We start from the raw sequence: 17,036 nt of genomic DNA, 5'->3' as shown, positions 1-17,036 counted from the left end.
GAGTAAATCAATATGTTTACAATAATTTTTCTCACGATTGTACACTGCCTCATTTATGGTCTAGACCTTCCGGAGGGTGGGTGGAGGGCAGTATGTTTTCATACTAGAAGCTTCATAACAAAAGTCTTTAAGTGGAGAAATTTGAGAAAAAACTCTTTAAAGTGTCAAAAAAATCAAAATTAAACAGCCGTTTCGGACTGAGACCTTCTTCAGTGTTATGTTCGAAATGCAAATGTTTAAACGCGAGTTGCGCCATACAAAAAACAAGCGGCTTGTGCGCGCAATACAAGCACGCGAAATTCACACAGTCGATAAATTATGAATTGATGTTGAAATGAAATATACGGCACATGTTGTTGATATGCGCAAAAAAGTGTCACGCATCATTGACTGCATTTCAGTCTCTAACAATGCTGCAGAGGGAGCGTCATCGTTTGAGCGACTTCACGGAATTCTGGAGGAGCTAAATCAATCTGGAGCAGAAAAAGGCAAGGTACAAGAGTTCGAGAACAAATTGAATCATTGTAAAATTATTCAAAAACAGAGTCCAAAGTAAATGCTAGACAAAGTAAGAAAGATTCAGCAGCACATCATTTACCAAAGAGAGATTTACTGTTTGCAACTGATGCTGGACCTGGTATTGGCTGCAGCAATATTGCAGTATGCCCAGGAAATTTCCAGTATTTTGTCCCAGGACCTGGCAGACAAGAATTACTATAATGGCTTGGGCATCTTTATTTCCAAAATGGAATTACAAAAAAACATATTGAAGCTGGCAAACGGCCAACAGAAATACTAAGCAAGCTTCTGGGATACCTCTTTGATCTCAAGTGCAAGCATGGACAGGTCATGAGCTATCCAACTTTTGTTAATTTTCTTCATTTTTGTGTTGGTTTTAGTATGGGGTATGAGAGGAAACAGCTCTCTATATTAATGCGGATACTTGTTATACCACACTCATTGTACAAGACCAAATAATTTACAACTTTTTGACTTCACAAATGACTTTAAAGAAGCTTTCTGAGTCAAAAGCTTTTTTGGGCTAGCGAGCTGCCCCCAAAGTTGAGCAGTAAATACCTGTCAGTACAAAAATCAGGACATGTCCAAAATACACACTGAGAACAAAACAACTATCTCTAAAACAAAGAACATGGCCTCATTGTAAGGGACGGTTCATTATTTATGGGGATGACCGGGTCGGATAATTTGAAACAACTTTTCGTTTTTTTTTTTTCATCGCCCGTTACAGTATCACGTCAGAATTTCTATAGCCCGTCCTGATTCATTTTAAATTTTTCAAAGCCTGGTCAATGTAATTGACATTTAAGTTGACGCAGAATTATGACATGGTATTCAGTATAAACATCGTTTTATGTAACTGTTTCCGGCAATTTACGTACATCGAAGCAGTACATTTATATTTTGTTATGGGAAACAGCCATTGAAAAGTACATAATGCGACGAAAGAGATTATTTTCTAACACTTAATGCCACTATTATGCAAGTTCGCGAAGCTAAAGAATTTAGCTCATCATTAAAATACATTTCAATGGCGACAGCTGGTAAATAATTCTGCGTTCGCAGGCTATATTATAATCAAACAATGTCCATTGTAAATTTAAATGGTTGATGCAAAATGCGACCTATTTGCACCATGTTTTATATTAAACAGTACTAGAACCAGGACTTTTAAATACCAACAATATATGCCCTTGCCTAGATGCCGGTGTAAATGATTGTTGATGATTGTATCTTTCATCTCTTCACAGAAGCGTCAAAGTACCTTCTTGTTGCCACATTTTCCGCATCGTTGCGCTCAACCCGCATTAATTTCCATACTAACTTTATTTTCGCCAAATATGAGCATAGTGTTCCACCGTCAAAAATGTAAACAAAACGTTCATTTTGGAAGTCGCGATAGTGTTTCATTGGTATCGTTAAATAGTTTCACACTATATTTAAAACTCAAAGCAAGGTAAAGAAAAGGCTGAAACAAAAAATAAGCGAAACCACGGAAATGAAAAAGCCGATTTCCTTGAAAAGTTTGTTTCGGGTGGTTTGCTTTTAGTCGTTTTATTTTTAGATGAGTTATTTTAGTTTAATATTTCTAGTGTACACACATGCCTCTGTTTGATTTTTTTAACCGAAACCATAAAATTCCTCTCCTCAGAATCACTCTGAAAGACGGACCACAATTTGTCGTTTACATCAATAGTAAAGTTTCCTACAGCTGTTTCTTGCTCTGACTCATTATCACTTTGCTCAACTAACTCCGCAAGAACAATGTCATCTTCACTGTCGCTTTTATCGTCGCTTGAATCTGAAGCTTCGTTGAGCGATATGTCATCAGCCTGTTCCCCATCATTGTGCTTTCCCTCATTTGCACCAAGTACATGCAAAGAGATTTTTCTTATCTTGTCGGCTTTTGTGCCACTGTTTGACAGTTAATAATGCTCAAGATATTTTTCCAACTCAGAAACAAGTAGTTTTTTAATATTTCCAGACTGTACTAATTCCAGCCAGGCATAATCATCCACTGTTTCTTGAGCACGTTTGTTTCTTTGCTCAATGCGCCCCCTTGCTCTAATGTTGCTCTGGATTTTCAAATCTTCTAAATGGGCTATGTACGCTTGGACCAAGGTTTGCTCCACAACAAATTTCCTCGAGAACTGCTCGACTTCTTCTTTGGAAGACAGGGCACCTTCACTTAACAGTTTCTTAATGTTAGCTCGTGGCTGGAAGTCATCTGGGGCCCGTTGTCTACCATTCTCAGCCGTAGTGGGTGTCTCGTTCAATGGTTTAAAATGGAAAGGGTTTTCTGGATCTGGGATGGGCTGTGGAACACCTTTTATTGGTGAAGGGCTTGTCCAACCACGATCAGAACAAAAAGAACAATACTCCGAATTTTTGGTAGAACAGCCGCGGTACAAGTACTTTAAAAAAGTTCTCCAATTTTGTAATGCATCGCGATGAACTCTAGAATCTTCTCGATATAGGTGCTGCCAGGTACATCGGATTTCTTCTGTTGGGCTGCGTTTTGATGCTCCTTGACATAAGGTTTATTGAAAAAGAAGTTTCCGCTGTCATTTTTTTCAGCAAGAAGAGCACTTATAAAATCCCCCAACACTGCTGCATCGTCCACTCTTTCTCTCACTATATCTGCCACTCGCCATGCATTTTTCGACATCCTATTTTGTTCGTATAGTTCAAAGTCATTCGGCGTCATTCCTCTCTGTCGATAAGATCATTGAATCGTTTGTAAAAGTTCCAGTCTATTGTGCTTCCGTCAACTACACTGTCACCGATGGCCGAGTTGGTCCTTTCAGCTTCATTTTGCCCGCTATCTCCACTTGATCGATGTACACGTACACGGTAGTCGCTTCCATGCACACGCGCAAGTTCTGCGTCTCTAAATCTTACTTCATAGTTAGACACCCCTACACCCGGCCCGGCATCCGTTAAATCGGCCCAATTAGGCTTCACAGGGGGAGATTTAGTTCCGCAATATGATGAAGGATTTGGTTAGATTTCCGAAGAATGTCTGCACTGAAATCTTTCCAAAGACTGTTACCAGTGACCCGCTTTGCCAAAGTTGCCTCTATACTTACAATAACATCTTTTTGTCTACTGAGCAGTTTATTTCCTTGTAATTTCTCAAATTCAGAGCAAAGTGCACAGTTAATGTTCCATTGTAATTCCGCTTTTTCTACTCGCCCCGCAAGATGTCCAAGTCGCTGCTGCTCATACAGGCGGTGCTTACAACTGCTATCCGTGGTTACTTTGAGAATGTCACCTTCTTCTGTCATATCGACGTACAAGAAAACATCGTCATGTACAGCCGCACAAAGGGAATGAAAATGCTTAGAATATGACTTTCCGAGATTTTTAGCCTCAAATTCATCAGGATATAGCAAATGTAGTCTTTCTGTTTCATTCGCCCATGTGTTTCCTGAAGAGTCAACATAACCTTTTGGCCGAATAACAACGTGCCTATCATTTTTCATCAACAATTTCTCTTTTCCGTCAATGACAACTGGGTGTGATGTACATTTGACTTTCTGGCCAGTCGTATTTTGGGAGTTTTCGTGCTTTCGCTTCAGTTGACATTGTTAGAATTCGAGAATTTCTAGTTTTACTGAAGCCCTCGGAAGTGCCAGGCCTCAAATATGCTTTGTCATCAATTGATCGCATAAAACACATTTCCCTAATGTGTTTTGGTGTTGTTGAGCCGTAGAAAGCAGTTTTAAGGTCATTGCCCTGAAATAGAACTGAACACAATTTTTTTACCAAACTTCGCCAAGGTTTATTATTTTGAAGGAATTTAATTTTTGAAATAAAAAAGGGGGGTCACCAGATTCGTTTAGGAGCAGGAAGACCTTGTATATTCCATATAATTCCTTTAAAATTCATCTGCGAGTACCAGCAAAGTACACGTTTTTAGCAATAATTTATTTTTCAAACACAAGAATTGATCTGTTTTTTTCGCTACACCCTAAATATAAGAAAAAATTGATAGGTCACCAGACTCGTTTACGAGAAAGCGACAATTTACTTCTCGCGCCGACTAAGCCACATAGAAAAAAGCCGCCATTTTGTTGATGTGCGCGCGCTCGCGCGCGCTTATTACGCGTAAAATTCTCTGCAGTAAGGATGCGCAATGCAATACAGGGCAATGACCTTAATATTGCGAACATGTGCACGCTGGTAATGCGTGTTTTCATTCATCTGATCTTCTGTTTTCGGTGGTTTTTTGGTGCAAAATAAAGCATTGCCTCCATGCCTCCCACTGTGAATGCTTCTGCTGTTGCGTGCCCGTGAACGATTCCAAGCAGTGATGGCCAATTTGATGGGGGCTTTACCCCGATTTTCAAGGTCATAGTTTGCTATGTTTAACAGATCACGGACCTTCACCCTTCTATTAGTAAACATAACAGTTTCTTTGCGTCTGCCATGGTACGTTGCCTTAGATTCAATGGCCTTAGCAATGAACTCTTCGCATTCCACATCAATTTTGTCATGAGGACCTGCTCCTAAGCGCCTTCTTTTAATTCTGTTTTCCTCGAGTAGTCGATTAGCTGTACGCTTTTGCATCTGCTGCAGTCGTTGCTGTGTATAGCTAGTTTCATTTTGTTGGAGCGGTAAAAATTGTTTCTGAGATTTTTTAGCGGTTTCCTGCAATTCTTTCAACCGTTCGCATGTCCAAGTATTTCTTTTTTTCGCTTGCAGGTCTTTCAAAGTGGCAATTTCCTGTGTCAGCTGTTCCACTTTGGAAGCAATCCTTAAATTGACCATGTCGTTGGCTGCTAATTTTGCGTTTTCGCATTCCTGTACACCTGTCATGATCACTTTTGTAGCAGCACGTATTTTGTTTGCATCTAAACCAATGTTTTGTAATTCAGAGTCTGATCTAGTTGAGCCAAGAAGTACGCGAGCGCATTTACGATTCCATTCAGACTCCATCGACTCTAAAATCACAGCTGTGTTGCTCGCATTAAGTGTAAGACCTCTTTCTTCATTTAAATTATCATCCTTTGTTTGGTCACATTCTAAGAATAACCACTGCAGCAACGACTCAGTGTGATGACAACCATCAGGACGAATAGCAATGATGTGGTGAACATTGGGCTTGAACATTATGTATACTGGAAGTCCACTCACCTGATAAAGCAAAATGTCGCGAAATTCCAGTTTACCCTTCGGCGTGTTGTTGGAGTACGACTGATACCCATCATATGTTTCAAACGCTTCTTGGAAACTTATGGGACACTCCACGACGACTAAGAGTTTAAGAGGCTCCAATAGACCCTTGTATTTCTCGATTTTTTGTTGATCTGGTTTTTTCTGATTCCTAAATCTCTGAAGTTCGTTTATGAGATAGTTCATGTTGGCTTGTACACCAAGCTCTTGCAGTGACTTTCTCGAATAACCACCATCGGAGGTTTCTATCAATTTGGTCTCCTCCCTTATGACTGAGCGATTTGGTTTGGTAACTACAGAAGATGTAGAAGGCTGTTTTTCTTCATTGGTTTCATTTACACAAAATGCTCGCTTTTCGATGGTCAATGAAATGGTGGTAAACGTCGCCAAAGCTCCCAAAAATAATCGTGCAGTTCCGCCGGCTTTATAATGCCCAAAACTTTCATCTCCATATTCTGACTTTTGCTCAAAGCACCATAAGGAACGACTATATGTTCTAGGAAAATTCATATACACAGTTTTCATACCTCTGAAGCAGCACCTTAAACCACGAAAGCGCAACGTCAACGCCATATTGGTTCAAAAATATTTCTCTCGAGAGCGGAAACGTGGTTCCGTTGAGTCGTTGGTTTATACAAGGCTCAATCGTTTTGTCACGTATGGTTGTAACATAAAACCTTGTAACACAACTGTTAAGTTCTTATCAATCAAACCATGCAAATGCCGACACGAAACGACACGAGAGGGATCAGGGTGAGAGGGCAGGGGGATAAACTGGGGTTTCGTTTTCACTGATGACTTTGATAATCCGAGGGTTTAACATGGGAATAGATGGCTGCATGCAGGCGAAGGAAAGGATGGCAGTTTTTACGAAACAATACGAACGCCGGCGTTTTTCAGGTCGCAATAAGCGGAAATGCTGTGATAAACAGTTTATTTTAGCGTGTTGTGTTGGCAATTAATTTCAGCCAATGAAGAGCAACTTACGGTTGGTCAAAGATAATCTGTAAATCAGTTGACAACTACATAATACACAATGCGGTTGTTGTGATGATCAGACTAATTCAATGCGAACGAGAGATCCGGTGAACTACAAATAAGTCACTGCAATATGGATGAAAGTCTTGAGGCATTCTTGGCCAGACTCAATTTGTCTCAGCACCTGGAAAATTTTCGTGAGGCCAGGTTCGATGATCTGGAGACAGCGGTCACGCTATCGGAGGAAGAACTTGAGCAAAGTGTTGGCATCGTGTTACCAGGACATACGCGAAAGTTATCTTCAAACTTTGAGAAGCTGCGCCAACCAGGTAGTACTTCTCAATCAAGTAAAGCTTCGTTGGGAAAGCGCAAGAAATCGCTGCAGTCAAAAATTTCATTTCAAAGCGGCAAATTAACGGTAGAGTTGCCGGAAGAACCATCATCATCAGACTCGGACGAACCATGGAAGAGGTTTTTGATTCCCCATCCACGATTTCCGAGGCAACAATTTTTCAACAGCATTCTTCCACAAGTCTACGAGTCAGCCCAGCCACATCTTCTAGGCCAGTTTGAAAGCTGCTGGATCAAAGAGAAGCGTGACCGATGGGAAAGAAAACAGCTACTGGAGAGTTTGACAGCTTCGGTTACGAGAATTACCGAGCTGTCAGACAATAATTACATCGCACGAGTAAGATCATTGTCCGTTCCTTCCAGGCCACAGGATGTCTCAACCTGTGCGTCTGCCAAGAAAGAGGTGGAAAACAAAATTAAACAAGCAGAAGATATCAAGGGGAAATTAACGCAGCAGAAAGACGAGCTGTTTGAGCCAGCTTCTACAAAGCTCAAATCATGGGCCAAGGAGAAGTTTTCTTATATACAGGAAACCTTGTCGGTTGTTACCTGTTTTAAAGTGCCTATGAAGTAAAAAACTTTTTTGCCTTTTTTGGTAGCTCTTTATGTCTACTTTCCGAAAAGTTAAAAAAAGAATAATGTCAAAGAGAGAGAAATCGGACTTTTTGCCGCCTAAAGTGCCCTCGGTAAGACAAAAACAGTGGGTCTGGAGCCTGGACACGAATTTGGCTCGAATGACGTAGTTAGTGGTTCCACGGATCAGTTTACACTTAGATTTTGTTGATACACAGTGAAGTTCACTACTTCAGCTGAGATTGTTGCTGCTTTTTCGTTGATAAATCGAAATCTTGTCCGACAAGAACGATATGTTGCCATCTGCGGACTTGGCAGAGCGGGTTTCTAGCAGAAATGAATCGCACAACGAAATATCGTGACACTAAATGGACTGAAGTAGCTAGTTGGACCTGTCCAACCGCCGCAAGCCGATCAACCGCTCTTTCGCACAAGCACTGGTCGACAAGCACGATCGAACTTCGGCGAAGCAGATTCAAATGAGAAATTCCCTATGAAAAATGAATAACTAGAATTTTTATTGTTTCTAAAAGCACATACATCGACGGGCTTTGATTTTGTGAGTGGTTTCGCAGTGTCGCAATGTGCTTCGGAATTGACACGAACGCTGCTTGCCGCGCCGAGGTTGCTTGCTTGTCGAATGTGTAAATTCAGGTTATGGTACGCCTATCCCGGTGGTTATTCGGTATTATATAACGATTTGGTGATTTTAATACAAGAAGCGATCAGTTGCTCGATCACTTTCATTTTGATTGTGTTCTTGTGTGGGAAAGTACAGTGGACTGACATATTTCTCCGAAGCGTGAGAGTGACATAATTAAACTTGACAACACGGCAAGATAACACTTCTTCAAACTCAAGATTAGCACTTTTTGACTTCAATGAACGATACCAAAATTTCCTCTTCAAGAATAGACAGAACTGCAGTTTTTGCTCTTTATGGTTCGTTAGCTCTACGGTATACAACCGTCGACTTCTTTATCCGGATACGATAAATCCTGATTGCAGTGCGTGTTTATCAGCAAATAATTCCGGCGAAGGCAGCCGTAAAATTTGTCCAAGATTTTGTGAGATCTCAGTGTATTGTTTAAAAGTGCATTCGCCATAGAATACTACCGGAACTGCAGACGTGAGTGACAACATTCGAAGCGCGCTACTTGAAACACAAGCATTTCTAACTCACTCAAGTCGAATTTACATTCCATATTTTTGCTTCTTTCACAGATGCATTCGTTTGCGTCTGGCGATCGATCGTTTCGAGTGTTTGGGAAAGGAAACGACTGCTTCCTTACGAATGATAAAACGATCTACTAACCATACAAATTAAATTTTGAGGAACAAGAATAACACGTATACTGTACCCAGCTGTGTAACATATTGTAAACTCCTGGCGCGACTGCTAAATCTTTCTTCGGCTTGTTAGGGCAGAATGATATAGAGAGACCACCATATCCTTTACAGAGATACTGACTCTTTTGATAAATCTCCTCTTCGCTTCATGACTTTATCGTTTCATTTGTGGCAAGGAAGAGCTTGTGCTGAGAACAGCGATCCTTGAACTGCCGACGGAACAGAATTCGTTTCTTCTTGCGTTTTCATCAGAACGAATAGCTTTACTATACACATAGAAATTTCGCTTCCATTTACTCTGCGAAGCTTCACCAAAGGAAATAAGTGTATTTGTTGCAGTTTCGTTTGCGCAATTGCCTTTGTTTGACTCAAAAGCCGAAATATAGCTTTCGCCAGCCCTCTTTGCTCTCTTTACGCCATAATCCTGGTGTCTTTAGAACCACTAAGTACGTCATTTCCGGTGAAACCGGAGTGTTTGGCCGCGCGCGAAAAGGACCCACTTCAAATTGCGAAATCCAAACTTCAGGGCTCAAAAAATACTAGAAAAAAGCGCTTTTGATATCTTAAACACGCATATTCGTGCTAAGACATAAACAAGCAAATTGAGCAAAGTTATTTTTTACTTCATAGGCACTTTAAGAGCCAGTTGGAAGCTGTAAGAGACGAAATCCAACAAACTCACGAAGAACTTGCCAAACGACACAAATTTAGTCTTGCCAGCGCCGAAAGAAGACGGAAACGAAAACAGGCCCGCGATAATGCTGAGAAGACCAAGAAAAGAAAACTTAAAGCACAACGAGAAAGAAGTAAAGATGTTCTCAGCAAGCTCTGTTGCACCAAAGAAGTGCTGCTTGAAGTTGCCGAGACAAACGACGAAGGCGAAATCAAGTTGAAGAGGCCATTGAATGTCGAGGAAGCAAATTTACCGATTCTTTCCACACTTTATCCTCACTCCCACTTCAATGCCCTCTTGTTCCTGCAAAAAATGGTTTCTTTGCAACAAGCCTTGAAGAGCATGTAGAGTGGTCTCTGAAGCGAACCTACTGTGTAAAACAAAAAGTCGGCTTAAGATGCCCTCAGCCTAATTGGCAATATGGGAGCATTCTATTTGTCAGTAAAGGAAAGATTCATTCCTCGACTGTGCAGCAGAACAACGCTGCCACCTGTGTTAGATGACATCAAAAAGCCAAAGATCATTGAGGACATAGCAGTGGCTATGTTTGCCACATTTATTAACACCTGCACATGCATCCATGATTACATCATCAACTGAGTGAACATGAAAAGTAATGTCTGGCAGATTACTAGGCTTTATATGTTTTGAAGACTAACCTCAGATGCTTTTTGTCACTCATGTCTAACTATTTTAAATCATAAATTTCGGAGGGTTCCGTGTTTGGTGTACCAAGTCACTAACATCGAGAACCTCCACTCTGCGAAGTGGCAGCAAAATAGTCACTCATAAAGCAATGAAATTCTTCATTCGTATTCTTACTTTTATCTGTTTTATTGTGTGCATCTTGCCATAAATTTGTTATCCGATGACTGTAATAAAGCTACAAATCACCAAGTATTTGTTATTAAATGAATAAACTTGTCAGTTTTATTTATTTATTTTTTTAGAACAGGCACAACATACAACATGCTTCTCTATCATAGGCAAAAGCTATTGACCATGCTTAAACAAAGACTAAGTTTGAAGTTGCTTACTTTGTTGCAAAACAAGAGCTTCACCTGTCAAAATACCCAAAACTGTTAAAACGTGCAGAAAAAAATGGCATGGATATTGGCATAACATATCGAAATGACACAAGTTGCAATGTTTCCATCACACACATCGGGAGGCATTGGCAGGAGAATTTAAGGAGAAATTGTCTAATACCAATTTTTTCAGTGTCCTGATGGATGGCTCAAAAGATGCTTCTATATCTGAGAAGAAAGCCATTTTTGTTGATAAATTTTTGGATTTAAATTCACCCAGATGAGAAACAATTCAAGTAACTTAAATTTTAAGGTGAGTGGTTGTCATCCTGGCTTAAAGATTGTAATTGACTGGTTGCTGTGTTTTTCCTGACGATGTAACAGTATTATTGTCAACAATAAATCTGTATGAGGTAAAACAAAACGTGGTAATTGAATCTTTCTAGTAACTTATGCAAGCAACGTAAGTGTGAATAGCTATAATTCATTTTCACAGAAAATGTTAGTTTTCGTTCCATTATGATAATATTAGTTAAGCTTGGTATGTGTTTCCATTATCAGGTTAGTTGACTTGAAGTATGGTTATGCGGCGGGCAATGTTACTGCTATAAAGAGCAGCTTTTGGGAGCATCCAAGTCACCAAAATCCTTTGAAATGAAACTCATTGGTTTTGCTGTCAGTGAAGCAATTATGAACTGTCGAGTGAAGAGTGGCTTCATGAGTATCCTTCAACCTCATCTTTTTTGGGGATAACATCTGTAAGTCAGTTGCGTCCAGGAAAAATGAGTGATAAAGAAATAGTAGAGAAGAGTAACTTTTGTCAGCTAATTGAATAGAAGACAAAAGGCTTTAAAATCCATGAACTGATGCACTGAGAAGAACAAGTTTTATTATTCCTCTTAACAGGTTTTTTGCCACTGATCAGTCTACAAAAGCAAGTGTTTTGAGACCATGAATATAGCAAATATGCAAATACGTATAGAAACGTCAATCAAGCAAATAAAAGTGTGGCATATGCTTTGTTAGTCAATGCGTAATATCCATTTCAGTTTAAAGCAGGCAGTGATGGGTTCTCGTGACCAAGGCAGCCAGTTTGATTTTCAGGTGATGAATGCTCCAGTAAATGATACTCAAGCAATTTTGAAAGGGCCTTTCCACTACCCAATGGATGATAAAGAAACGATGATAAAGGAAGGGTATACTAGGGCAGCAAAATGCCTCAGGGAGCAGTATTTTGCTGAATAGCAGCAAAGATACGACACGGCAAAGGAAGAAGTTGAAGGTAGAAAGAGGAAGGCCTCACCAGAACAAGGAAATGATGCTGACAAACTAAAGGATTCGTTAACTCCAAACGACGACCTTCCTACCAAAAGGCATTGAAAAAAGACCAAACACCATTAAGTTGCAGCTTTGATCAAGGAAGGGTTTGTTAAACTTTCATTGGAGGAAGTCACTCGAGAAAATGTGGTTAAGCTGAAGTCCTTCTAAGACCTTGAGTCACCCATTCAATTTTCTACAGCTGGGGTGTATTATAAGTCCCAAAAACGTTTGTGGCCTGAAAGGTTTTGTTGCATGGAAAACATTAACTACCAAACGTTCGGTGTTGATGATTACACAAACTAAACAGTTAAACCCCAGGTTGGTTGTATAAGTAAGGCTACTTTGTGGGATAAAAACTACCTAAGTTTTGACAAAATATCTGCCTGGGCCTGGCCTGTGTATAAAGTGGTTTGCAATTGAGTTTCAAAAGTTAAAGACTGAAAAACACTTTGCTCCTTCTTAACTAACTAACCAAAACTGGTTACGACTTGCACACAAATAGTTCACAAATAGTATGAGTTTTGCTTTGTCAAGTTGAACTCGGTCAACGACTGGGTTATTTGCATATGTGATTGGCAAGAGTAATTACTTTACAATACTCAAATGGAAACCCTGCTAGTTTCTATTTCCATTTTTACAGCTTAGCTATTTTATTTCAGTGGAACCCCGACATAACGATCTTCGATATAACGATATTCCCGATATAACGATGAATATGTTATGTCCCGGCAATAGTAAAATGTATGGGACGGAACCCCGATATAACGATATAATTTTACTGCCCCCTTGGCATATCGTTATATCGGGGTTCCACTGTTGTTAGTTTTTCTTTTTATCACTGATGTAAATTTTTTTAAGTAAATTTCACTTTTTAACAACATTTTTATTGTAAAGCGCCATGAGCCATGGATATGGCGCTATATAAATCTTTATTATTATTATTATATTAAGAACTTCAATTTTTTAACATTACGGGAAATATGTTGTGTTACTGAACATTATGTTAATCTTACAACCGCTGCCAGCATACATGTATCACATCTCAGTCATGTCATTTTTTTAAAGCAATAGGCTGTTATATAGGGGTGGATATAAATGCACTATATTTGATGTGATAAATTTTAAGTCTCTTATACATTTTATCTTGGTACATGTATTTGAGATGTTAAGAGTACAAGAGAAATTATTGAGACAACATTTAATTAAAGATGCTTTTATTGTTGGAAGTTTGTGAGCCATTAATTTCTTTGATGCATTCTACTCTGTACGCTGCCATACTTCTGCAGGTAAAAACAGTAACATCAACCACAGTACATTATCATATACCAGTAATGTAATCCAGGCACTTCCCAGTATTTTCAGTGGTGGTAATTGGTGGTAATTGGTAATTGATTAATTGATTGGGTAACACGAGAAACTGTGAGGAATGAAAGAACTGGGATCCAGTGGACCCTTACTGAACAACTCGAGGATTTAGATTTTGCCGATGATGTGTGTTTAATATCTGCAACGCACAACCAAATGCAAAGGAAAACAGAAAAGCTCAGTGTAAATGCCAGTAAATTAGGAATGAATGTCAACATCCCAAAGACCAAAGTATTGAAGGTAAATGGTAAAGTGAACAGTCCTGTCTCGCTCGGAGGTGAAGATATTGAATCAGTAGAGGAGTTTTGTTATCTGGGCAGTGTCATCAGCACAGATGGTGGAACAGATAAGGATATTAGTGCTAGGATCGGCAAGGCCAGGTATGCATTTAGGGCCTTACAACCAGTTTGGCTCTCAAGGCAGCTCTCTCTAAACACCAAGCTCAGGATATTTTCCACCAATGTCAAGTCCGTTCTTCTATATGGTTGTGAGACCTGGCGTTCAACTAAGGCCCTTCACAATAAACTGCAAGTTTCTGTCAACAAATGTCTCAGATACATCTTGGGAGTCCGGTGGCCGAACGTCATTAGCAATGAAGAGCTGCTAAGAAGGACCAACATGGAATCCATTGTAACATCAGTTAAGCGAAGGAAATGGCGCTGGATTGGCCACACTCTCAGAAGAGAATGTAACAATGTGACGAGACAAGCCTTGCACTACCACCCACAGGGAAAGAGGAAAGTTGGACGACCAAGGAACAATTGGAAGCGATCCATGCTGCAGGAGTTGGAAGGAGTAGGCTACTCCTGGGAAAGAGCTAAAGCATTAGTAAAGAACCGTGTGCGCTGGAGGAAACTGGTGGACGCCCTATGCTCCCAAGGGGGTGAAAAGGAACAATGATGATGATGATAAGATCACAACAATCACTCAATGTAATCTGGGCATTTCCCATTCATAGCATCATCGGAATAACCACAAAAACCATATTGTAATTTAGGTATTTCCCATTCATAGGATTAATGGTATAACAAAAATAAACATCATGTATTCTGGGCATTTCCCATTAAAGGCATGAATGGTATTCCCACAATAACCATCGTGTATGCTGGACATTTCCCATTAAAAGCATGAATGGTATTTCCACAGTAACCATTGTGTATTCTGGACGTTTCCCATTGAAAGCATGAATGGTATTTCCACAATAACCATCGTGTATTTTGGGTATTTCCCATTAAAGGCATGAATGGTATAACAACATTAACCATCATGTATTCTGAGCATTTCCCATTTAAAGCATGAATGGTATTTCAACAATAACCATCATGTATTCTGGGCATTTCCCATTACCAGAAAGGTCATTTTATAACTTGGAATTTAGCAATAAATATGGTGTTACCTTAAATTCCATTAATGGAATTAAGGCTTTTTTCACCATTTTCCACATAGTGGGATCAGCTCAATTTCCATTATTGGTAAATGGATTCCCATTAATGGAAATCTTAAGAAAACATTAATGGTAATTATTCGCCTTAACCATTGATGGGTTTTAACAATGGTTAAAGCACTTTTTTCCACCTTCAAAACCATTAATGTTTTTTTTTAAATTGTTCCTGTGACTACAGAAAAGGCTATGTTCTTCGCACAAGATCCAATGCTTCCTTGTCGATTTGTGGAAACATCTACAGTAGGCAACCTCAAGAAAGCCAGCATTCGCAGCATCGTGTTTAACTGTCAAAAAGAAGATGATTGTTCTCAGGAATGATGTGTATTGTCTTTTTGAAAACGCTCTCGACAATGGTGACACAAGGACAGTTTCCGAAGCAACTGAGGAGAGAAGTGAACTAGACGGCAATATGCAGTGGATGACGACACTCCCCCAGTAGCAACTAGATCAGAAAAACGCTCTGCTAGGAACAAAAACAAATGAAATTATATATACTATATACAAGGCTAAAAAGAGTTAAAATGGTAAAATTAATATGATAATCCTGTGGTAAAATTAATATTGTAATCCTGTGGCAAACAAGGCGCATCAAAAGCCTCTTTAATAACAAAGACAAAAACACTCACAGATCCAAAGTTGTTTACAAAGGAGATTGTTCTTGTGGGGTTGACTACATTGGCGAGACTGTGCGAAATTTAGAAGTGCGAATTGCGGAACATTCAAATCCTGCTCACACCTCTGAACCTGCAAAACACCTGCGGGAAAACCCATCGCATTCTTTCACCTGGCGTGTTCTCTCTTCAGCACAGACATTCCACAAGCGTAGAATCGTTGAGGGTCTAATGATCCAACAATTCCGCCCCAGTTTGAACAAACAAGTCATTTCTTATGTCAGTAAACTTTTCCCAACGGGAATTACATAAGATATAAATGCATGCGTGCGGACGGTCTCTTCAACCCTGATGATGGCAAACAGCCGAAAACGTTTGGTTTTATCATATTAATTTTACCATTTTAACTCTTTTTAGCCTTGTATATAGTATATATTTTATAAAGCGAACATTATGGACAAATGAAATTATGTTTATTATTAATGTGTATTGACATTAAAAACAAACTTACTGTTCTAAGCGGCCATCAAACTTAACCAATAACCATGTGAACGATGTGAGCTCCAAGCTAATATACTGAAAATAGTTAGTTTTAAGTTAACCTCCTTGTATGAGAGTTTCGGAGATACAAGGAAGGTAACTCGAAAACAAACATTTACTGAATGATCATCAGGAACAACTTTTTCTACCCGAGGGACACTATTGTTGTATTTTATGGAAGACAATAGTAAAGTAGTGGGTAGTACAAAGGTGGTCAGAAAATAGTACACCACATCAAGCTCAAGAAGATCGTGAGATTACATGTCTCTTGTGGGGTGCAACAAACACAAAACCAATGGCATGTACAAATGAGTTTTTCAGGTCAAACTATCCTCCAGTGACAAAAGAAATAAGAGTCACTACTAAGTGGTGAACAAATGTGAATCACTTGACTTTGTTGTTGACAAAGCAATAATCTCACAAAAAACTGGTGTCATTGGTTGCACAGATGGGACGCATGTGAGGACTCAGACACCTTGCAAGAAGAAAACAACTAAAATCATAGAAGTAGGGAATTTTTCAGTGATCAAGTGAAAACATAGGCATCTGAAACTAGACTGAAATGCAGAATACTGGAAGTCAAAGTGGACAAAGGGTTTGCTGAATTTTGTTTTCCAAATTTGATTTATTGCAAAGCTTTTCAAAGCAATTTTTTTCAGGTTTTATAATCAAATGGGTTTTTCCACAAAAATGCATTTACATGGGACACTTGTTGAATTTTTGTTGAGCTGTTCCTGTTGTTCCTGAAAGAATACGGGAATGGCAGAATTTAAATTTAGAAATTTAAGAGGAAACTGATTTATTCTTGATCAAAAGACAACAATGGCTGATTTTTACAAAATCGCTGGTTGGCCCAGAGTGATAGGAGCAGTGGATGGCTTATTCATCCCCATCAGCCAAGGGCACCACATTCAGTCATAGTGACATAAGGGCTTTCATGCCATTAATGTCATGGCAGTGTGCAATGCACAACTGTCTTTTACCAACTTCATGTGTAGATGGCATGGATCTGTCCATGATTCTGAAATTTTTAACACAAGCATGCTGGGTGTCCCCATGGAAGGTGGAGGTGGAGGGGAACAGCTGGCTGCTGGGGGACTGTAACT

General features: G+C 39.5%; 1 protein-coding gene across 1 annotated transcript; it reads left to right on the top strand.

Annotated features, from left to right (window-relative positions):
- The first annotated feature begins 6,808 nt into the window (after positions 1-6,808).
- Positions 6,809-9,970, top strand: LOC144652216 (uncharacterized). The gene is made up of 2 exons (XM_078512227.1): positions 6,809-7,585; positions 9,590-9,970. Exons 1-2 carry the CDS (start codon positions 6,809-6,811, stop codon positions 9,968-9,970), a joined length of 1,158 nt encoding a protein of 385 aa, XP_078368353.1.
- The last annotated feature ends 7,066 nt before the right edge of the window (positions 9,971-17,036 follow it).

The sequence above is a fragment of the Oculina patagonica genome, chromosome 4, assembly GCF_052425735.1.
Source record: "Oculina patagonica isolate OP01 chromosome 4, crgOcupat, whole genome shotgun sequence".
NCBI classification, from domain to species: Eukaryota; Metazoa; Cnidaria; class Anthozoa; order Scleractinia; family Oculinidae; genus Oculina; species Oculina patagonica.
This window is presented reverse-complemented; position numbering and strand designations above follow the sequence as displayed.